The sequence below is a fragment of the Canis lupus genome, chromosome 3 (assembly GCF_003254725.2).
Source record: "Canis lupus dingo isolate Sandy chromosome 3, ASM325472v2, whole genome shotgun sequence".
Taxonomy (NCBI): Eukaryota; Metazoa; Chordata; class Mammalia; order Carnivora; family Canidae; genus Canis; species Canis lupus.
The window spans coordinates 9,881,928-9,906,704 of NC_064245.1; the positions used below are offsets into that span (position 1 = coordinate 9,881,928).

The following is a 24,777-nucleotide window of genomic DNA, read 5'->3' on the forward strand; positions in this document are numbered from 1 at the left end:
AGCAGGAGCCAGAACCTATGAAATAGAAAAAGATATACACAGTGAACAAGTAAGCTAGTCAAATGCAAGAAAAAAAAAAAGTAGTGTCTCTCACAAATAAATAAAATCTTAAAAAAAAAACTTTATAAAAGTTCTATATAAATCTATATAAATTAAAGGTTGTCTAATATACCTAGTGAAAAGAAAGATATATAAATGATACCATAAGGTTATAATTATTCAAAATATAATATGTTGCTAACATGTAGTGACATTCATAGACCTGCATAATAAAAGAAAATTAAAACTAAAACTATTATGTCAACTGGAGGAAAAGAAGTCTACACGGAATAGTATAACACGTACACATCTGCATGTAAATCAACTAGTACAAAAAGTTTATTTTTATCCTTTCAATCTTTAGTCATAATACTGAGAAAACTCAAATGCGAGAAAAAAAAGAGAACAAATAAAATTACAATATAGAAAAAAAATTACAATATAGAGACAAGTTACAGTATATTTTGATATTTTTACTTTAGAAAAATATAAGTTTGGCTAAATAGAAGGAATAACATCACGTGCTAACCAAAATCTAAGAAGATTCAGTATCTTCATGTTATTCTGAGAACTGTCAAGCTCCTGCCTATTTCTTATTATAGAAAAGAAAAAAAAAAAGCCAGTATTAAAATAACAGTAAAGATCTCTGAAAAATAATTAGGAAAAGCCTAAATGATTTCTTAAGAAAATGACTTTGATTCCAAATTTATGATTTAGTATTTTTCATGCCACTTTATATTATACTAAGCAATGCAACTTATCAAAATGTACTTTTCCATCCAATTTTAACTTTCTGTTTTTCATATTTGAGAAAAGACAGAGCTTAAGTAATTTTAAAAATATAGATTTGAGTTTCTTTACCAAAAATAAAATTAAAGGCCAATTTTTTTAATATAAAAGATAAATAGCAACATGGGCAACGGAGACCATGACAAAACAACTCAAACTTTGAAGAGTAGGATAAGCAGAGATCATATTCAAGATATTCAGCTAATTAACAAACCGTAAGATGTAAGAATCAACTGATCAAGACAGATGCTAGCTGAAACAACTGGCCCAAGTGTACTGGTACAGTGTACTGGTATATACCATCTGAGTATTAGTACTAAAATCTCATAATTCACATTTGTTGATTATTTTATTTTCAGGAAAACTCGGTAATAACTAACCAGATGCATCTCATTCCAGTTTATCCTATCTGTCCCAAATCTAACCTTTTTAATCACCAGCAAACGCATCTCCCAGTTATACTTATTACAATTCATCCCGATTACTGCAGTTATTTTAGATAACCATAATGTATGTTATCTTGGATAAATATCTGCAAATAATTTATATATTTTAAACAGTCCCAGTTGACTTTTCTGCACAGCCACAGAACATGAGTCCATAGCTCTTCAAGTATAGAAAGCACGTGAAGTAAGTTAAAATGACTCGATTATTAGTTAATGTTAACACCTGTTGCACAACTACCTCACATTTCTAATCATTTCTACACTTTGCTTTAGTTTTTCCCATACATTCTTCCTATGTCCTTCTGCTATTTATTTAGAAAACATCTGAATATCTATTTTAGAAAAAGTTCTAAGGAATAAATAGTATAGAGAAGGCAGACAAGTGAACTATCATTACAACTATTATTGACTGGAAATACTGCCATTATACTGATGCTGTGCCTGAATGTTTGTGTCCCTCCGACATTCATGTTGAAATCTAACCACCAAGGTGATGGCATTAGGAAGTCAGGTCTTTGGGAGGTGAACCAGTCATGAGAGTGGAGCCTTCATAAATAGAGTTAGTGCCCTTATAAAAGGAGCCCCAGTAATCAATCCCCCCTACCCATCCACCATGTGAGGTTACAGCTAGGAGACACTATTTATGAATCAAAAAGTAAGCTCTCACCAGACACCAAATCTGCCAGTATCATAACGTTGGACTCGCCAGTCTCAAGAACTGTGAGAAGTAAATTTATATTGTTTATAAATCAACTAGTTAGTCTGCAGTACTTTTGTTATAGCACCCTAAATGAACCAAGACAACAAGGTGGTCTGGGATCACGGAGGTTTTTTGATACAGCTGATTTTTTATTTTCATCTTCAAAGACAACTAGGAGTTTGATTTAAAAAAAAAAAATGCGTGTAATCCCTCTGCTTGAAAAATGCTCTTCCATAAATATATGGCACGCTTGAACATAAGATAAATATGGGAAATGATGAAAAAAAGTTAGATTAAGGAGAACCTTAAATGTTAAGCTAAGGAATATGAACCTTATCCCACCAAATGCCTTAGAATAACACTGCCCAACGAATCTTCTGCCAGAATGGAAATAGTCTATACTGTGCGGTCCAATATTGGCAGCCGACCAGTAGACTCAAGTGATTACTGAGCTATTGAAATGTGGCTAGTGCAGTAAGAAGCTGAATTTAATTTTAACTTACTGCAGTTTTTAAAAAGCTACATGTAGCTAGTTGGCTACCATATTGTACAGCCATAAAGCACAACTGTAAGTACAGAAAATGATCAGATTTAAATTTTAGAAGGAACAATAGCTGTTTAGTGAGGAAGGTAGGCTGAAAGAGGGACACACTTGGAAGTGAAGAAACAAATCTGAATGGTAACACAGTAGCCAAATGATGTGAGCCTAAAGGAATGTGATATCAAAGGAGCTGGCCAAGTGGTAATGTAGTCAAGAGCTATTTATGAAATGAAACTGTATGAATGGATATAGATGGTAAACAAAAGGGACACTTGGGGTGGCTCAGGTTTCCATTCAAGAAACCGTGTATAAGGTGATACCATTTACCTTTACAGAAGAGCGCAAGGAAGGTTTGGAAACAAAAATGATGGTTTCAAGGTTGAGTTTCATGAGTTTGAATCATATATCCATAAAAGTTGGCTGGCAATACATAATGGAAACTCAGAAGGCAATCAATAGCTTAGAGATGGTAATCAAAGAAGTGAATTTTGGATGGCTCACTCAGAATATATGGACAGTCAAACTGCAGAGTTAAGGAAAGGACCCATAGAATATCCAAATACAGAAGAGGTAAAAGTCATTCCCCTCCACAAACATTTAATGAAGGCGTTGTCTTCTAGGAATGTGGCAGGGACCAAAGATGAATACAATGCAGATTCTCTTCTCTAGGAGGTTAGAGGTATAAAAGAATTCTAGTAGTAGGAAGAGTAGTCCATGAGGGAAAGAAGTTCATGAATAACCTGGAGAATAAATAACGAAAGAGTTAAGAAAATCTGAAGTCGAAATAAATAAAATATTGATTGCTACAGGAAAGACAGGAAAGTGTCCATGAAATTGATGGGATAAAGTTATTAATTATCTCCTGCAAGGGCACTTTTAGAACAGTAGAAGTAGAGAGCAGACTACAACAACCAGAGGAGCAAATGGAAGGTATGGAAATAGGGAGTATTTCAGTGGAGGACATCTCTCCCCTGTCATCCATGCTATTGCCACCACATGGGCTTTATTTAGAATCTCTCTTTCCATGTCTTCTCAAGGACCTTCCTTTCCTTTAACTTCAATATTTCTTTGTCTATTGGCTCTTTTCCTACTACTAACATTTGAATATACTCCAATATTATATTCTTAAATGAACACCTCCTCCCCATTCAATACTTCTCCCTGACAAAATAGCCAAGATTGTTAAGAGTGACCAAAACATACCCGAGGAGAAAAGGCCAACTGAAAAGTAGACTTCAGTTATAGGAAAAGTTATTAGATCATTCATGTTGATAAGAAATAGAGATTCCAGCCTTTGATACAAATTTAATAGTTTTTGCTGTATTAACTGTCCAAATAGCCTTGTCTATCTCCTAAGCAGCCTCCCCCAACTAGCTTAATCTCTTGCTACTGTATTCCTCAAAGTTCAATCCATTATCACAAAAAGCAGTGATACTCTTTCACTAGCTGTTAAGCTCCTTGAGGAAAAATATGACATATTAATTATCCTTCTAAGTTACTATAACCAGACTGTTATGTCACTCAAACTTATGCAATACCCAGAACAGTTTATTAAGTAACACAAGTCACTCAAACTTATCATGGAATGTTTGGACTGAATTTAAAGTAGTCAACACAATAAATTCCCCAACGACTTCTTTGCATAGTTCACATTCAGCACCATTTTACAAACATTCTCCAACCACTGCGCCATAATTGCGAATGGTTTACTGATATGCCAAAACAAAAATCCCCTCAGCTTTTGAGTTGCTAACAGGGCCCAAGGTAGACAGAGATCAGAGTAAATAGACTCAAGCATTCATCCCACATGGATATCAATTTCTAAGTGTGGGATGACATGGAAAAGGTTGGGAAGTGTGCCCTGGGCCTAATAAATTAACCTCATTACTTCTATCTCCCAGGACTGCCCACCTGATGGAAAACTACTTAAGTAGAGAGAATCCTATTATCATATGTAGAAAAACAGAGTGAAGAGATAGCTTTAACAGGACTCCACCAAGATAACTACAGGAGAAAAGAGATAAGACCAGTGGAAGAGATCAGAAAAGAGTAATGAAAGAAGAAAAATAACCGTCATTATTACTACTAAAATTCACTGAACAATTATGTGCCAGGAACTGTGCTAAGTATTTTATATAGGTTCTTGAAACAATCCTTTCTGGTAAATCCTATCATTTTCTCTATTTTACAAAACCTGAGCTGAACCATAGATCTGCCATTTAACCCAAGGATACATACAACAATTATACTCTCCTGAAAAGCTATGATTAGAACTCAAAAAATCTGACTTCTCATCAGACTACACTGAAATGAGATCAGGACAGCTTAATGAAACAGGGGTCAAGGCAAGAAAAATAACTCAAGTATTAAATGATAAGCAACATTCAGAATCATGAGTCTTCTGGTAGAATCAAGAACACTTGGTAATTTGAAGGTGATTACAGACTGGTGGTCAAATTGCAGTACACTGTTTAAACTGGTCATAGGAACTTGTATTTTGTTTTATTTATTTTATTTTATTTATTATTTTATTTTATTATTTTATTTATTTAAAAGGTTTTTATTTATTTATTCATGAGAGACACACAGAGAGAGGCAGAGACACAGGCAGAGGGAGAAGCAGGCTCCATGCAGGGAGCGTGACATGGGTGACATGGGACTCGATCCTAGTTCTCCAGGATCAGGCCCTGGGCTGAAGGCGGCGCTAAACCACTGAGCCACCCGGGGTTGCCTGGAACTTGTATTTTAAATGGCTGGATTATAAAAAAATATCTGGCAAGATGGGTATGAATAATTTATATTCCTCCTTGAAACCTGGAGCAAAGGTGGAGTAGGGAGATAAACATCTCTTGCTTGTGGTGACTATATCCTTTTTCTGTTTGCAGGGACATTCCTTTATTGGTAGTAACTCTACCACAATAAACATAGTCTGATGAGGTAATAATTAGGATTGTAACCATCCCTGCCAAGAGGTGGGGCAAATTTATTTCCCCTTCCATAAGAGTCAATTCCTGAGCTGAGGGACAAAGAGACTGAAAACCACTTCATATCTATCTAGTGGAAAGAAACTTCTGTTTTGGTTTCTTACCTCCTAAACTGCTTTAATTCCTACCTGTTATCAAAACACGATTCTTCGGTTAGTCTTTGACTTTCTGAAATTTAAAAAAATCCCCTTTAGTTTAAGTTAGCCAGGACTGTTTAATGTGTTTAACCAAAATAGTGAGTGATACAAGCAGTAACGTAATCCTTTACTATTAGAAGTAAGCAGGAAATAAAAAGTATACAAGAGATGTAAGAGGGGTTCTTATTTCTTTTGAAAAATCTAGTAAACTACTTTCCCTACCTAAATATTTCTTTTTTCTGTCTGGCCACCTACTTCACTTACTAGATATATGGGTGCAAACACTGCATTTACTCCTGGATTAAAAAAAGTAGAAGAAGAAATAAATGGCTTCTGTTCTCATCCGGTTTCTGAGTCTTCTCATTTCACAGTGACTCTGGACGTATCAGACTGCTGTACAACTGATACATAATCACCTTGACATTTTGGTATTTGACCACAAAGCCACATTAGCATTTTACAGTATTTTAAGACTATGACTAAACGTTTTGGGAAAAGAAGTTTCATCGCTGCAGAGAATATCAATTCTTTAGGAACGTATACTTGTTAAATATATTTCTAAGCTTTGAGTCTCTATAACATTCAATATATCCTACCTAGTTGAACAAATGATGACAAACCAGGAGAATTTATACTTGTTGAGAAAACTCCACTTTCCCAGAATGTATCAATACATGGAATTTAAGACAGGGGCTTTTCTTATCTTGAGCACTGCTGATTCTCACTACAGGGCCTACCACTGTCACACTGTCAGTGCTCAAGAGTATTTACTGAATAAATGACAGTGAATAAACACATAAATGTTAAATAGTCGAAGTATTCCCTATTTCTGCCTAAAGTGAGTGATATCTATTGATATCTTATGATTTTATATGTAGTGCTGAAACCATATGTCCTCTGGGAGTATAAGAAAATAAATTCTATAAGTCAGATTCCTGTTGAGTAACCAGATGGGAAAGATACCTTTATCAATCCCACATTTATAATTCAATAATGAATAGCTCCAGAGGGAATTGAGGTAGAATTATGTACGATCAGATTAATAATAGAAATTGCTGTAAAATATCACTACTCCCTGTGTCTAGCAAATCAAAAAACCTTTGGCGGAGGAAAGAATAGTAGGTGGCTGAGGTACAATACCAAATTATTTCAGGTTGGCACAGATATAATAATCAATAAATGCTAAGGTCAACGCAACTTTTTAAAAATAAAATTTAGGGTTTTTAATATTCACAAAAGCTATTATTTTTAAATAGAAAAGTACTGTGCATACAATACTCGTTTAAACATTTGTCCTAAGATAAGCCAGCCGTTCATATTTGCAAAATCACTTTAAATTGGTTACTTTAAGTAATCACAGGAAGCAGTATGGTAGCTACGTATGTTGGAAAAGTTCAGACAGGCCTGGGTTTCAATGCAGTTCTGCTATAGTCTATATATGTGTCCCTTAGGCAAGTTATTTAACCTCAATTTCTTTACCTGTACAAGAATAGTGGTTATTTAGTTTGAAGGTATTTGCAGGTACTAAAATGGAAAATGCCTATGAAGTGTGTGGCATTGTATCTGGTACATAAATAACTAACAAATGTTAGATGTCAGGATGATAAATAAAATTTCAAAAATAAGGTTTCAGTTACAAAGTAAAGACTTTTAAAGAAAACTAATTTAGTGCCTTACCTTATAGGTATATGAACCATTAAAATTAAATTAATATTGTGTATTTACTAGGCACTAAGTATTAGTAAGACCTGCCTTTTTTACTTTTCCAGAGCATCCTATATATTCTTTACTATCTGTATGACTGTTTGATTAGTGTCTCTCTGCTCCTCTAGTCTCTAAGTGCTTGGGGGAAGAAATGCCTATTTCACTCACACTGGAACCTCAGTGCCCAGTTCTGAGCAGCTGAATAAATACTGACTACCCTGAATGAGCTGGTACATGAAATTTCAGGTTCATCTGCACCTTATAAAATAGCTTTCTTTCCCCACTTTACATGAGAAGATCTTTTTTTTTTTTTTAATTAAAGATTGTATTCATTTATTCATGAAAGACACACAGAGAGAGAGAGAGAGGGAGAGAGAGAGGCAGAGACACAGGCAGAGACACAAGCAAGCTCCATGCAGGGAGCCCAACGCGGGACTCGATCCCAAGTCTCCAGGATCACGCCCTGAGCTTAAGGCTGTGCTAAACCGCTGAACCACGCGGGCTGCCCCGAGTTTGGTGGTCCTATGTCTTTAACACCTCATGAACATGTTCTCACTTTTCCCTCAACAGAAAAGTGGACCTGGATTTGCTGGCTTTATCAATAGCAATATCTTGCTCAGATAATGCTGTTTACAACAGTGGTTCTCAAATGTTTTGGTCTTGGGATTCCTTTACATTCTTAAAGATTATTCGGTACTCCAAAGAATTTATGTTTATGTGGATTACACATATCAATACTTAATATATTAAACCTAATAAGTTTTATATTTATCATTTAAAATAAATATAAAGCTTTATTATTTAAAATAATAAATCCATTACATGTTGACATATCTTTTTTTATGAAAAATGTAATCGTCAAGAAGAAAACTAATGAAAAACGGCACTGATACAGATTTTCTCAAATCCCTTTAATGTCTGGCTTAAACAAATAGAACTAGATAGAAAAAAAAAAAAAAAACAGCCAGGTTTTGAGATTTTCTCCTGCATTCAATCATTTGCAATGTGTGTTTGGTTGAAATAAAGAAAGAAAATCCAGGTTCCCACATATGTATGAACTTGGAAAAGGGAGGAGCAAGGTAACTGACTTCTCTTTTTTTTAATACTAGTGTTTCTTTTTCTTTAATACTACACCAAAACTCCACAGGACGTAAAAACTAGTTAGATGGTGTTCCTTCGGCTCTTTTCTTGGCTGAATCCTTCAGAAAGTGACATCTTAACTCTATATGTCAGCTCTTCAGATAGTCGCCAACTAAGCCACTGAAATAATAACCTTTAGATTTTTCCATCTTATACTCTTATTATAGATTTCTTCCAAGTCAATCTTGTTATATGGTATATTTAAATATCACAATTGATGCCATTAAACAATTTAACTTCAGCAATAAAAAGATGTATCAAACGAAGGTGACTGATAATAATGTCACCAATTTAATTACATAATTCCTTTTCTACTTTATAAGGGATTAAGTAGAATAATAAGTGACAATCAATCATCTACTTTTTTTTTTTTTTTTAATGATAGTCACACAGAGAGAGAGAGAGAGAGAGAGAGGCAGAGACATAGGCAGAGGGAGAAGCAGGCTCCATGCACCGGGAGCCCGACGTGGGATTCGATCCCGGGTCTCCAGGATCGCGCCCTGGGCCAAAGGCAGGGGCTAAACCACTGCACCACCCAGGGATCCCCAATCATCTACTTGTATTCATAATCTGGTACTTAAACAACATAATGACCTGGTCTACTAAATCCACCTAGACATCTCGCTAAGGGGAAAAAATTCAAACAAACAGTGGAATTTACAATTATAGATTACTTAAACCCCATGAGACACCAGATAAATCACAGTTAAGGGGGGGAAAGGTGCCATTTAAGTCATCATATATGTTCCAAAGCTGGAATTTAAAGAATTCCATAATCTAGCATTCTGCAGTAAGAATGGACACAAGATTATTTATTTTGTAAATTTAAACTTTTGAATGACTTAGATTATTCACAGACGAATTCATTTTAGAAAGGCTGTTTTGGAAGGTGAAGTATCAAATGTATCCATTCACGAATTCAAAATTCAATAAATTCGAAGTCAGATTTAGTTTTATTAAGTATTAAATATTTGCTCTAATATTAAAACCTGAGTATGTTGGACATTCTTTTTCCTTTGGCTGCATAGGTTTTCTATCATGCCAATTGGTAACACTTTGCACTGAGATACCTTGTGCCATGTCAAGTGAGTGCTAAACACTTCTGATTAATGAGGCACATGGCGGGGATCCCTGGGTGGCGCAGCGGTTTGGCGCCTGCCTTTGGCCCAGGGCACGATCCTGGAGACCCGGAATCGAATCCCACGTCAGGCTCCCGGTGCATGGAGCCTGCTTCTCCCTCTGCCTCTCTCTCTCTCTCTCTCTCTCTCTGTGACTATCATAAATAAATTAAAAAAAAAAAGTTAAAAAAAAAAAAAAAAAAAAAAAAATGAGGCACATGGCATAGACTGGACCGTACAAAACTGTTGCTTTTCCTGGCCAAAAACAAGAGGAATGTAGGAAACTTCATATAGTATAATCTAATGAATTAAGTGGCAGATTAAACACCAATATGAGAACATGCTGGCAAGCAGTAACTTTCCTTTTAAATTTTATAAAATAGGGCAGCCCGGGTGGCTCAGCGGTTTAGCGCCTGCCTTCAGCCCAGGGCATGATCCTGGGGTCCTGGGATCGAGTCCCACGTCGGGCTCCCTGCATGGTGCCTGCTTCTCCCTCTGCCTGTGTCTCTGCCTCTCTCTACGTGTATCATAAATAAATAAATAAATATTTTTTTAAAGAAATATATTTTATAAAATAAAATACTCACAAGGTCTTTCTGCACTAGTATGAATCCAATAATACTAACAATTTCCTAGTAAGGGACGGCGTTGTGCAAAGAACTCCAGAGCTCACAGGTGCTACTACTATTCCGGAATCCTGGCCCTGCTAGAAGTCTACACCCGAATAGGCAAAACGAGAGAGTACACGACAACACATAGAGAGGAGTCTTAGTGCGGTCAGTAAAAGATTTCCGGGGATCCCCGGCTGGCTCAGCGGTTGAGCATCTACCTTGGGCCCAGGGCGTGACCCCGGGGTCCCGGGATGGGGTCCCACGTCGGGCTCCGTGCAGAGAGCCTGCTCCTCCCTCTGCCTGTGTCTCTGCCTCTCTCTCTCTCTCTCTGTGCCTCTCATGAATAAGTCAATAAAATCTTAAATAAAATAAAACAAAACAAAATAGATAAAAGACTCCTTGCTCTTCAAGGAGAGTGCGCCCTTCGAGCACGTAGCAATGTATGATTCATGAACGGAAGAGGGTAAGTGCTTGGGGGCCTCAGGTCTCGCAGCGGTGCCCCCGCGCGTCGCCATGGCCACCCGCGCAGGCAGGTGGTGGGTAACCGGGGCCAGCAGGTGCAACGCCAGGTCGCTGCCCGGCTGCAAGCAAGGTCACCCGGCAGCCCACCTCGCCGAGGCCCCGCCTCACCTGACGGTCCTGACGACGAAGTACACCAGCACCGCGCCGCTCACCACCATCAGCACGGTCAGGGCCCGCTGGGTCATCGGCTTGTCGCCGGGGTTGGGGCTCACGGCCAGGCTCCCGCCCGCCGAGTCTTCCTCCCGGGCCTTCCCGCCGGAGTCGTCCGCGGCCAGCCCCGCCCGGGGGCTGCTGCCGTTGCCGCCCTCCGCGCCCCGCGGCCCCGCGGCGTCTGCGGGCGCCCGGCCCGGCGACCCGGCGGCGGTGGGGCCGGGACGCAGGGGCGGCGAGGTCCCCGGGGCCGCGGGGCCCGGCGCGGCCGCCCGCAGCAGCGAGGCCCAAGCGCCCCCCGGGCCCGGCGGCGGCGGCGGCAGCAGCAGCAGCAGCAGCAGGGCGGCGGCCAAGAGCGGGCTGACGCCGCGGCCGCAGCGCGAGCCCTTCATCGTCCCCGGAGCGCCCTCTCAGCGCGCGGGAGCCGCCGGGCCCGCCGCCCTGGCTCCACGAGGGACCATGGGCGCCGCGGCGAACGCAGAAGCGGCGACCCACCCCTGGACCGCGGCCCGGCGGGGGCAGGTGGCAGGGGCAGCGGCGGCGGCCGCGGCAGCTGCCCCGAGAACCGGAAGTCCGTACATCTCCGCCGCCCGCGGTACTACGGACGCTTTCGGTTGCTAACGAGGAGCGGCAGGCGCCTTCGATGACGTCAGGCGCGCTCCGCCGAGTGCGCATGCTCTCTGCCCGTCTCGGCCCGAAGGGAGAAAGCGAGCCGGGAGCGCCTGGAAGCTCCTCGTGGAGTCCCCTTGGAGCAGAGCTGCGGCGGCACGGCTAAGCGTCGGTCCAGACGAGCTACACTTTCCCCTCAGCTCAGGGACAGCGCACCTGACGGGCGTGCTCTTGGCCGCCCCCGGGACCCGGGGCTCTCTCTCCTGGGAGCATCTGCCTCACGCACCGGACGATTGTGGGTTCCTGAGATGCGAGGCCCCTGAGAAGTTCGTGGCAGTTCTGCAACCAGGGGCGGCCTCTTGAAAGGAACGCCTTTGGGGGAACGTCCTCGAGGAAGGCGGCTACCCGGCCGTGCCGCCGTCTCTGCGGAAGGGGGGAGAGCCCGACGCAGGCCGGCCCCTGGGCCAAGTTGTGAGACTACCTTTTTTTTTTTTTAAGCATTTTTTTTTTAATTTCATTTACTTATTCATGAGAGAGACACAGAGAGAGAGAGAGAGAGGCAGACACCCAGGCAGAGGGAGAAGCAGGCTCCACGCAGGGAGCCGGACGCGGGACTCGATCCCGTGACCCCGGGGTCACGCCCTGGGCCGAAGGTGGTGCCAAACCGCTGGGCTCCCCCGGCGGCCCACTACCTTCTGTCACACGTGGGGGGTGGGGGTGGGGCGGGGCGCGGAGTATCCCTTCGGGGAAGGCCAGTCAGTAAATACAGGTGGTCAGTGGTGTTACCCCCCACCCCCACCCCAGCTTGTATCATCTCCAGCTGTTTCCCAGGACTTGGCGCTGAAGAGAGTCGCGGCCTGTCTCCTCGATTGAGATAATCTCGAGTAAAACCTTGCTCACCTCCTTGACTCTGACGTCACTAACACGGAACTTGGAAAACGTCCGATCGGCAGCCGAAGTTAACATTTGTTCTTTTTTTTTTTTTCCTTTAAATTATACATTCAACAGGTTGATTAGAATTTCTACCCCTTGCTTAGCAGGGTGCGAAAATGAGGAGTATGAGACGGTAGGCAAATAAGATGTGGTCCTGGCTCTTATGGCACTTAGGTGCGAATAGAGATAACACAGTGAGGGGTTGCACGCGTTCTGGATTCTTTTTTTAAGATTTTATATATATATATATATATATATATATATATATATATATATTTATTTATTTATTTATTTATTTATTTATTTTTTTGAGACAGAGAGAGAGAGAGGCAGAGACACAGGCAGAGGGAGAAGCAGGCTCCCTGCAGTGGGACTCGATTCCTGGTCTCCAGGATCACGCCCTGGGCCGAAGGCAGGCGCACAACCGCTGAGCCACTCGGGCTGCCCCCCAAATCAATTATTTTTTTTTTAAAGATTTTATTTATTCATGAAAGACAGAGAGAGAGGCAGAGACACAGGCAGAGGGAGAAGCAGGCTCCATGCAGAGAGCCCGACGCGGGACTGGATCCAGGTCTCTGGGGTCTCGCCCTGGGCCAAAGGTGGTGCTAAACCGCTGGGCCCCCCGGGCGGCCCACTACCTTGTGTCACACATGTTGGGGGGGGGGGGTGCATGGAGTATTCCCTTTGGGGAAGGTCAGTCAGTAAATATGGGTGGTCAGTGGTGTTACTCCCCACCCCCACCCCAGTTTGTATCATCTCCAGCTATTTACCAGGACTTGGTGCTGGAAGAGAGTTGCGGCCTCTCCTCGATTGAGATAATCTCGAGTAAAACCTTGCTCACCTCCTTGACTCTGACGTCACTAACACGGAACTTGTAACGGAAAACGTCCGGTTGGCAGCCGAAGTTAACATTTGTTCTTTTTTTTTTTTCTTTTTTTTTTCCTTTAAATTATCCATTCAACAAGTTGATTAGAATTTCTACCCCTTGCTTAGCAGTGTGCGAAAATGAGGAGTATGAGACGGTAGGCAAATAAGATGTGGTCCTCGCTTTTATGGCACTTAGGTGCGAATAGAGATAACACAGTGAGGGGTTGCACCCGTTCTGGATTTTTTTTTTTTTTAAGATTTTATTTATTTATTTTTACTTCTTGGAGACAGAGGCAGAGACGCAGGCAGAGGGAGAAGCAGGCTCCATGCAGGGAGCCGGACGTGGGACTCGATCCAGGGACTCCAGAATCACACCCTGAGCCGAAGGCAGGTGCTTAACCATTGAGCCATCCGGGCTGCCTTTGTCCTGGATTCTGAAGTGTGTGTCATAAATGACTAGTACAGGGCCCCCAGTAAAGCTTTGATAAAGGGCTACTGTAGTTCAGATAATATCTTTTCGCTGCTTGGAAGTAACAGTAATGCTGTGTTGCTCCTGCCTGGTAAAATTGAAGGGAGGCGGCATCGTCATGCTGGGTTGCAGTGTAAGGAAGAGCGTGAGTGACACACCCGAACTCTAGCTTCCAGCCTGGCCTTTATCAGTAATAAAATGGCTGTGTGGATTCTCTATCTCCCTTACTCACAAGTTTCTTCAGAACCGTCTATGGAAGAGGGTGGGTATTTAATGCTCCCCTCTACCTTTTGAAAAAAAAAATCCAGGATACAACACATGAAAAAAAAAAAAAAAGAATCATCTTTCCTTCCTTACAATATATCATTTTACCAGTATGTACTTCATCTTCGTTGATGGCATTATTCTGTCAGATGCATAAGCATAGAATCTTGGAGTCCTCCTTTACCATTGGTCTACCATCTGCATCAGTCCTTGCGGGTAACTGACGTGCAAAGTGCTGAATAATTGAATTAGCAGAGTCCATCTAATGCTTCCAAATGATTAAGTATATCATGTTCTGACTTTTCTCCAAATGTGACGCTCAGCTACCTGAATCAGAATCAGAAATGGAATGTGTTTAAACTGTAGGTTCTAGGTCACTATTCCAGAAATTCTGAGCTAGAACTCTTGGGAATGGAGACAAGGGCTATCTCTGCATTTTTACACAGCTCTCCGAGGGATTATCATTTGCGCTAAAGTTTAAGGATCTCTTTCCTTTCCCTTGCCACTGCACCTGATGATGTCAGATTATCCACTTTCCTAGCATCTTTTTCATTAATTAACTCTTTCCTGTTCTATGCTCCTGACAAGGATTTTTTTTTTTTTTTTTTTAATCTTGCTGTGGCTATCCTTTAGCTTGGGTCCCAGCCCTTTCCACCTTCAATTAAACTTTATATATTACTGTCAGGGTAAACCTTCAAGTACAGCTCTCTCTTAAAATAGAAAAACAACACCAAGTAGATTTTTCCCCAGAGATTTTGAGTCCTCAACAACAGATCTTATGCACGCAAAGCACCTACAAATTATTGTTTTGGGAAGAACACTGTATTTGCAAATTATAATGAAAAAAAAATTCCAATTTCATCACAGGAACTTGGAACAAGTTTCCTAGGAGAAAATACTGTATTTTGCTGCATAATATAAAATCACAATTTGGGCCACACATGTCTTTTTAAAAAACCCATTATCAAATTAGGTATGGTTAATGTTTCTGAATTATTTCTATTAATACTTTGCACTCCTTTACTTGTTTTCATTTGGCTTGCAAACAAATCGTGCCAACCAAAAGAAGAGGAAAATTAGGGGAGAAAAATTCTTATAACAAGGAATTTATATAAATTTACTTAATGTACACACGGGAAAGGCCACTATTATTCTGATTTATTAAGGAACACTTTAGCTGGCAAACTAGTCTTCCATGAAAATAGAGTTAAAAACCACTGGCTGGCTGAGTAAAATCTCACCCTTTAAGTCTGGTACTAACTAATAATTCTGAGTACTTATTAATCATTTTATGTAATAAATTTCATATTATCTAATGTTAAACTGTTATCTCTTTAATCCTCACAAAAAAAACATTGTTATTCCTGCTTTGTAATTAAGGAACCTGAGACACAAGGATAGTCAGTTGGGTGAAAATCTGATTGAAAATAGAGTTGGTCAGTGAACACAGGCAGTCTAGCAGGAGAGGTGGGCTACTTCCTCCTACATTTTTATCTTCTAATTAAGAGTTTCCAGTATTTGAGTCTAACTTACGTCTCAGCCAGCTTTGCCAGAATCAGGGCTGCATAACCAATAGCGAAAAGATCTCACTGGCATATGGCAAAATAAGCATTTACATCTCACAACTTTGGAAAAGCTGAGGTTGACTGATATAAGCTGGCTTTGTAGAGAGTGGGTTCGAGGCCACAGATTAGGTTCAGTTTTACTACAGGAGCTTCTCATTCTTTGGGATCTCATGGCTTTCTGGGTGATGTTCTTCTCAGGTCTAAGACCAGAACTTCATAAAGCAGAGTGTGTAAGTAGAAAGGCAATGGGATTCATGTGTATCTTTTCTTTTTATTTTCTTAACGAAACAACTGGTTGTCCCAAAATCCTACCTGATGCCCTTGACATGCATTTCACTGGGGGGAAATGTGTTCTCTGGCCACTTCTGGCTTTCAGGAATCTGGGAATTTTAATATTTAAATGGACATATTCTAGTCTAGCTAAATTGTACTTGTTAGCAAAGAAAAAGAGGAGAATTTGATAAGCATTTTATTTTTAGTTCAGTTGAATAGCAAATAGGGCTCAATAAGTGTTCCCTGGTGTCAAAATCCTCTTACTTGTCCATTAAAGATGAGACAAGGAAGGAGGGTGGTTCAACTGTAATAGTAATTCATAGCCATATATGATAAAGTATCTTATATTTTAAAGGTCAGAAGCTTCCATATCAGGGGATTGCCTATATCCTGAAATCCAAGAGGAAGCAGAGTTCAATAATCCAGAAACGGAATATAAACCAATTTGTAACCAGGAGGCCAAGAGAATATAGTGAAAGTTAGAATATGAAGGCAAAACTGGAATGTCAGCTAAAGAACAACAGTTTAAGAGAACAATGCTGTTGGGGTAGGCACTGTGTAACCAAAAAGGAACATGAACAAATGTTAGAATTAAATATCTAAAAGAAGATGACCGCAGAAATGGGCTATGGTTCCTGAGAGGAAAGAAAGAGGTGAGCCCACAGTTGCTCTGGACCTCTGCTTAAGGAAATTTTCCTAGATCCAGTGCAGTGACCTGAAATTCATTCAGAATATGGAAGTATCTCTCATCTAAGGAGGCAGAGATGAGAGTTCTGGACATTTGAAGTGATTGGAAACTATGGGGCAGGATATGAAGAAAAGGAGTCTATAGAAGTCCTGCAACTCCTATGGGAATTTCCTATAAGTCCTTAACCAATGACTGGGCTGGACAACCATAGGCATGGCCACTCAAGTCTTAGAGTAACTTCTACAGAGGTGAGAGCAGAACAAGGATGTTAAAATATGAAAGAGTGCTGGGGACTTTAGAATTTTAACCCAGACATACTGAATAGACAGACTTTAACACTTCAACACCTAACAACAAGGGAAATCAGGCCAAACCAGTGCTGTTTGGTAAAGGCCACACCCAGAGAAAGGCCCCTCTAAACCCACTTTAGCAAAGCTTAAAATCAAGCTCTAATAAAAGTCTTAGAGGAGACAGTTTGGAGATTAAACTTCTCCAGTCTAGAGGAACTTGGAACCCAGAAATAGTCTCAGAAGCAGAAAGATTCAAGAAAAAAACAGAACTTCATGACCTCATGGGGCAATATTACAGTTTAGTATATGTGTTGGAGCTCCAAAAGTGAAATCAGAATATAGTGTGGCAGTAAAATATTTTTGAAAGATGAAAAACTTTAACTTACAGTGCCAGGAAGATCAGAGCAATAACCAAGGTAAATTCAAAGAAAACCACATTTAGGTGTATCACAGTTACATGGTCACAAATAGCAGTGTCCAAAATAGAAAATCTGTTTAATAAAGATTTTATTTATTTATTTATTTATTTATTTATTTATTTATTTATTTACTTATTTGAGAGCATGAAAGAGATCACAAGCAGGGGGAAACATAGAGGGAGAAGCAAACTCCTCGCTGAGCAGGGAGCCTGATGCAGGACTTGATCCCAGGATCCTAGGATCATGGCCTGAGCCGAAGGCAGATGCTTAACCAACTGAGCCACCCAGGTGCCCCAAAATAGAAAATCTTGAAAAAAGATACAGAAAAAAAAATGCATTACATACAAAAAAAAAAAAAAAAAAGATGGAAATGAAGGCATGCGTTTCCATAGAAACAATGGAGACCAGAAGACAATGCAATGGCATCTTCAAGATGCTAAAAGAAATAAAAAAGCTGTTAATTTAATTAATGAATTGCCTATTAAATATGAAAATAAAGATATTTTCAGGGAAATGAAATATAGATGCTGTTGTATAACATTGGGTAAAAATTTTACAAATATTAATATAAAATTAGTGATTACCCCTTAAGCAAAATGCATTTTTAATCTATTTATCCATAGAACTAAATAACACAAAGCTATTCCGTGTGTTATAATCTGCACAAGTTAACCTCAACTACGTCACTGGTTTTTATTGGACCCAAATTGGGATATCTAACTTCTCCATTAAGCTTTTTTAAAAAAAAAAAAAAAAAAAAAGTAAGAACAATGGATGAGTTTACATATGGTAAGGGTAGAAAATCACCAATGCTATAAAAATAAAAAATAGTAAGTTACTGCAAGAATTCATGATCTTAATTTTTCTGGATTTTTTCTGGATTTTTTCTGGATTCCATCTATCTAACATAAATTTATCCTTTAAACAATTCCCTCGGGGGAGATTAAAAAAAATTCCCTCGAACAAGTAAAACAAGAATGCCTAATTGTGCAGGAGTCATCTGTATGTATTATGCAATAACAAATCAGGGACTTTTTATGACATTTTACACAAAACTATTGTCCTCACAAAGCAGCTCTACCAAAATGGGGCAGTGTTATATGAGCAAGATTTTAATGTTTCTAAGATTCTCTGCTTTTAAGAGTCTTAAATTGAAAGAGAAGCTACTGAAAGAAGATTCATATAAGAATGCCTGTGAGATTCAATGCAGCTTCAAGTTAAGCTGGGTTTCAAAATACTTGAATCTGAAAAAACTACTAAGATTTTTGTTGTTGCTTTGTTTTGTTTTCGTAGCACAGAATGGGTTGAAAGATATTTGTATACCCTAGTGATGAAAAGTCATTCTGAGGACTACTATATTGAAGTGTGGTAGTGAAGTCTAGGAAATTTAATCTCATTCTGGAAGATAATTTTGCAGATTTATATTTTGAAATGGCAGATAAGTGTCTGCAAACTGCAGGTTCTTAGCTTGTTCAAATTAAAGCGAGTATTAGACATTCATCTCTGGTCACTAGAGAGTGGTCTTTTATTAAAAGTGAAGGTGTATGTCTAGTAGATACATGAGGAGAATTTCAGAATTCGATGTTGGACCACTCTTGAAATCAGAATGCCAATGATGAAAATTGCTTGTCACAAAAGGATTTGGGAAATGGTGAAAATGTGTATTAACTGATTTCCATTTTTAAATGTTAATTTAAAAACTGAGTTACTAAGGGACAAGCAGTTTAAGAAATATACATAGTGCATGGATGTTTCCTATTTCTCTGATAAGCTAAAAAAAATCATTTTTCATACTAAAGTGTAGAGAAAATCTAGAGCAGACATTGGGACATTAGTCTTCTTGGGTCTCAAGAGCTTGGGAACTACCAGTGAGCCCCAAACAAACCCATTTCCCCTTTGCATCCATAAGTCTTCCATACTCAAGGTACTCTCATTCTCCCCAACCTCCATCCCGCAACATGTTCAGGAAAAGAAATAATTTGATTTTAGAAGTAATACCACTGAAACTGGGAGGAGACACCAGGGAAATGAGTTGTTAGTGGCCAACCTGAGAAATTAAGAGATTTTATGTCTAGACCTTCCTTTTACCGCAATATTTACTGTGTCAATTCTCATATACTCTTCCCTTTTTTGTACTCTCCAAAGAGAGCACACCATATTTAATTTTTTCCATGGACCTCTTCCTCCCTCAGAATCTAATTTAAAGCATTTTTTTCTCTAGTGTATTTTCCCTGATTAGCCTTTAGTCAACTTACATTACTTGCTCAACTTTTATTATTTTAACTCTTCAGAATGTAAATAGAAGCATACACTACCTTGTCCTGTATTAGTGTATTTAGGTCATCCTCACACCTCTTCTGAAAGTTCATTATATAGTGTTTAAAGTCAAATATACTATTTAAGTTTCTGTCATTAAGATGGCTCTACAGAAGAGCAAAGATTTGGTGAAAGCATCTGATTTTAAGGTAAACTGCCTTATTTTTCCTTTTTTTTTTTTCTGATTGATTTTTAGGATAAAGAATCTTGATAACTGTGATGGATGTGTGGGAGATTTAAATGCCCTAATTCTGCAGTTCTTTAATGCCTCCAATCTAGTAGATTTAAATAATATTTTTTTCTAAATGATATTTTAATTGTGCAGGTTGATCAATTCATATATTTAAGAGCAACTGACTTTGAACTTTAAATAGGTGTAGTTCAGAAAAATATTTGATTGAATCTGAAGGATAGATATTCATTAGAAAGAAAGAAAGAAAGAAAGAAAGAAAGAAAGAAAGAAAGAAAGAAAGAAAGAAAGAAAGAAAGAATTGTATTAACATTTCATGCTCTGAGGTTAACATGCTTGGTTTTCTAAAACTGGTATAACAGGGTGGTGAACTGGTCTTTCCTGTACCTGGAAATTGGTAACTAGGAACCAAAACTGGGGACAAAGAGATGTGTTTTAAGGAAACCTGGGGACACATGTCGACCAGACACTCCTTATAGTTTAAAGGACAATATCCCTTTTCTCTTACTAGGGATTCAAAGATCTTCTTAAGAAGAAAAATAAAGAAAAAGAGAGTTGATAGAGGCTAGTTGGAGGCAAAGAACAGGAAAAAATAAAACCACCACATGTTGCTAGCCCACTAAGTATAGATTCAGTAAAATGGTTGTGTTAGCACTTCAATCTTACCATTTTTGGACGGCCTCCTTGAAAGACAGGATCAGCAGCTGCATAATGCCATGAAGTTACTTAGACTTCCATGTAAGGTTGACTTACATCAGAATTCCCTTTGGAAAGTGAAAATTTTATAGGTTGTATCTTTGTAGCTTCTGTCTTACAAAGCTTAAAAAAACATAAATCATTAGGTGAGGACACAGTAGTCATATCTAAAATATTCAGTATTCAAGGTACCTGAGTGGCTCCATGATTAAGCATCTACCTTCAACTCAGGTGTTGATCCAGAGGTCCTGGGATCAAGCCTTACATCAGGCTCCCCACAGGAAGCTTGCTTCCTCTGCTTAGGTCTCTGCTTCTCTCTGTGTCTCTCATGAATAAATAAAAATCTTAAACAAATTAAAAAAGTATTTAATAACCATTAGCATTTTTTTTTAGCTTTTAGCTCTGAAAAACAATATACAGTGTTAAAGGACATCACATGTATCTATATTATATGATTTGAACTTCCCAAGTACTTAAGTCAATTTATGGCTTAGCATTATTAGAGAGTTATGCTATAACAGGACACATAATTATCCTACATCTTCAAGATAGTGTAATAAACTCTCAGTGTATGTTGTTTCAGATGGACTCCTCACAAAACATTCTCCAAAGTGATTATTTTGTTTGATTTATTCAATAAGACAGTAGATCAAAATCTAATAGTTTAGTCTGTTACTATTACTATAGCATGTTTAAAGTTACAAAAAAATAGAAAAACTTTTAGATCATTACAAAGGTTAATAATTTTATTTATAGTTTCCAAATTTTCAGGTCAGAACAGTAACTTCCAATGTGACTTCTTCAACATTCCGAGATTTTTCTACTTAATTCCGTGAGTGCCCTAAAGTTTCAAATCATTTTCTTAAACAAAAAATTTAATTCAATAAACTTAAAATTATTTTTACTTAATGTTCATGTTGTACTTACATGAATAATTTTGTTTAGAAAGTGATAAGGTAATTGCTAGCAACATATTAATGTACTTTTTTTTTATAAGTTAGGGATAAGTATAAATAATCAACAGTAGGACAATTGTTCTCTTAGAGAGTGGAGGCCATAGCATCAGCTATGAGACTTGTTAGAAATGAAAGTTCTCAGGTGCCAGTTTAAGCTATTGAATCAGGAACTTTGGGCCGAGCCCAGCAATCTGTAATTTTACAAGCCACTACATAATCTGGAAACATGCTATAGTTTAAGAACCGCTACAATAGGCTACTAGGAAAAGATTAAAACAGATTGATATGATGAGTTCTTTGTAAATTGAATCTTCTGATTGTAAAATTAGTTTCAATCTTGGCTATCGTTAGAATCATGTAGGTAGGGAACTTTAAAAAATTCTGATGTGACGGACAAAAATACCAAGTAAGTGAGATTCTCTGGGACTTAGGCATATTTAGTAAAGCATCCCCGGTATTACAGTGTTCAGTCCATTTTAAGAACCACTGTATTTACATAGTGATCTCTTGGAAGGATAGCACCCTGTAAGAACTATAAAGATATTTGCTAACCATTACGGCCACTTTTTGATGGGATAGCAAATGGAGGTGCCTGAACACAGAGATACCATAAACACCCTCTGTCTTGGGTTTTCCATATCATTCAAGGGGTCTTGAATGGCCAAAGTTAATACATCCCTAATTTTTTTTCTCCAACTACTACAGTTTACAGGGAAAGAAAGAAATAACCAGAAATCTGAAGAATACAGCTCTGCAAGAAAACATCACAGCTTACACAAAACAGAATTAATAAAATGTTTCAATAATTTAAGTGTAATAAATATCCTCAGAAAACAGACAAGATTGGTATCCTAAAGGTTAGGACAAAAATTATCATGAAAAATGAAGCAGAAGTACTAAGTCTAAAAAAATTAAGTGGCTCTGGCCTCCTTCTAGTCTCCCTATCAATGCCTGTATTCCCTCGTAATAATATGAAAGTTTTAGTTCTGCCTTGTTTTAGAGTTTTTTTTTTTCTTCTTTCCATTCCCAATTTTGATGCTTGTTTTGGAGACATTAATGGATTAAATTAAACTAATAATTCACTCTTGCTTCTTAGGTATCCATCCAAGGCAGACAAAGTAAGAAAATGAAAGACAATATCTAAATAGACAGCATCCTTGCCCATTAATCCTAGATGGCAGTAGGGACATTGTCGTATGTCCCTGGGAGGATGTAAACACTCTTAGTTGACAACCACTGGTAAACACTATTCTGGCTTCTTTTACCACTGATTAATTTTGCCTATTGTTGAATTTCACATACATGGAATTAGATGATATGCATTTTTTCCCTGTCTTTGTTCAATCCATCACTTCCTTGAGTATAGACCTACATATCTATGCTGTTATAGTAGATGCTGTTTTGACTATGGTTGTGAGATTGAGCTGTGTCATTGCAGGCAGCTATATTTCCTTTTTTATTGATGCACCATTTTATTTATCTTTTTAAATACTTTATTTTATTCATGAGAGAGAGAAAGAGAGGCCGAGACATAGGCAGAGGGAGAAGCAGGCTCCTGGTGGGGAGCCTGTTCCAGGACTCGATCCCATGACCCCAGGACCATGAACTGAGCCACAGGCAGATGCTCAACCACTGAGCCACTCAGGTGCCCCAATGTACCATTTTATTGTTTACAATTTAATTTATTGTTATATTGATGGACATTTGAATGGTTTCTAAATTTGACAATTATGAATAAAGCTAATATGACTGTTTTTGTACATATCATTCTGGACATGTACTAATTTCTGTTGATGTTAGTGTTAATATTTGTTGATGTTGGTATTCATTATATCTAAGAACTTCTATTAGGAAAAGACACCACTGAGAGAGTGAAAAAGCAAGGTATACTATGAAAGAAAATATTTCAATGCATACATTCATCAAGGAATTTGTATCTAAATATATAGAGGCAGCTTCTATAAATCTGTAAGGAAGAGGGATGCCTGGGTGGCTCAGTGGTTGAGGGTCTTCCTTCAGCTCAGGTCGTGATCCCGGGGTCCCTGGATTGAGTCCCACATCAGGCTCCCCTCAAGGAGCCTGCTTCTCCCTCTGCCTATGTCTCTGCCTCTCTATCTCTCATGAATAAATAAATAAAATAATTAAGAATCTGTAAGGAAGAGATAACCTGGGAAAATGAGCAGAATTTAAATAGCTTCTTGACAAAAGAGAGTATACAATATGACCAATAAGCTTATGAAAAAGTGCTCACCCTCATAGTTATAAAAGGTATGCATGTTGAAACAATAATGAGGTAACCCTATATATCCCCCAAATAGCTAAAATTAAAGAGACTGACTTTTAAAAAGTTTTGGAAAGGATATGAAACAAACTGATCTTTCATAAAATTTAAACTATAAAACACTCTTACTATGATAAATATATTTAAATTCTCTGACTCATGAACATTTGGTGGGTTTCTAATATTTTATCATTAGAAACACTGCAGTAATAAGCATTCTTGTACTTTCATCTTTGCACCCTGTGTGAAAGTTGGTTTTAGATTCTAAAACAACCTGTTCTACTATGACTTGTGGGAACTTTTTATGTATTATGGATATTAACTCTTACATATGTTGAAAATATTTTTGTCTTGTGGGAACTTTTTATGTATTATGGATATTAACTCTTACATATGTTGAAAATATTTTTGTCTTGTGTCACTTCTTTTTGTTTTGTGAATAGGCCTGGTAATACACAGAAGTTTATAGTTTTAATGTCAAATCTGTCTTCTGTGGCATCTTGTTCATATCATGATTAGAAAAGTCTTAGGCACATTAAAAAACATTTTTTTTCTTATACTATATGTTTTATATAAAAATTTAAATTGCCTAGTTATTTAGAGTTTATTGTTTTTATTATGGCAGAAGACTGGGATTATCCCTGTCTTATTTATTCCCTGTTAAAGTGAAATTTTCTGGGCAGCCCAGGTGGCTCAGTATTTTTAGTGCTGCCTTCAGCCCAGGGCATGATCCCGGAGTCCTGGGATCAAGTCCCACATCAGGCTCCCTGCATGGAGCCTGCTTCTCTCTCTGCTTGTGTCTCTGCCTCTCTCTCTATGTCTCTCATGAATAAATAAGTAAAATATTAAAAAAAAAATAAAGTGAAATTTTCTTGTTTTCATATACAACTTTCCCTTAAATATTCGTGTTTTTTCCTTAACTCCTCAACTTGATTCTTTTGACCTCTTTGTCCATTATTGCATCAATACCATATTTTAAAAATATTTCAGCCTTATTCTAATTTTCTTCCTTTTCAAAATTCTCCTGGATATTCTTTAACATTTACTCATGCAGAAAAAAACTGTAGAATAAATTTGTTG

At 38.5% G+C, this 24,777-nt stretch overlaps 1 protein-coding gene across 3 annotated transcripts in view; it reads right to left on the reverse strand.

The window, feature by feature from the left end:
* FAM174A (family with sequence similarity 174 member A) overlaps positions 1-12,026 on the reverse strand; it is a 36,032-nt gene extending 24,006 nt beyond the window's left edge. Inside the window, exons 1-2 of one of the 3 annotated variants that reach the window (XM_025437560.3) lie at positions 10,840-12,026; positions 5,628-5,667 (exon numbers count right to left, since the gene is read on the reverse strand). In XM_025437560.3, the coding sequence (XP_025293345.1) occupies positions 5,653-5,667; positions 10,840-11,556 (732 nt within the window). In that variant the 5' untranslated portion in view covers positions 11,557-12,026 and the 3' untranslated portion in view covers positions 5,628-5,652. The remainder of the gene's footprint in view (positions 1-5,627; positions 5,668-10,839) is intronic. The other 2 variants (XM_025437561.3, XM_025437562.3) reach the window with 2 other exon arrangements.
* Positions 12,027-24,777: the final 12,751 nt, after the last annotated feature.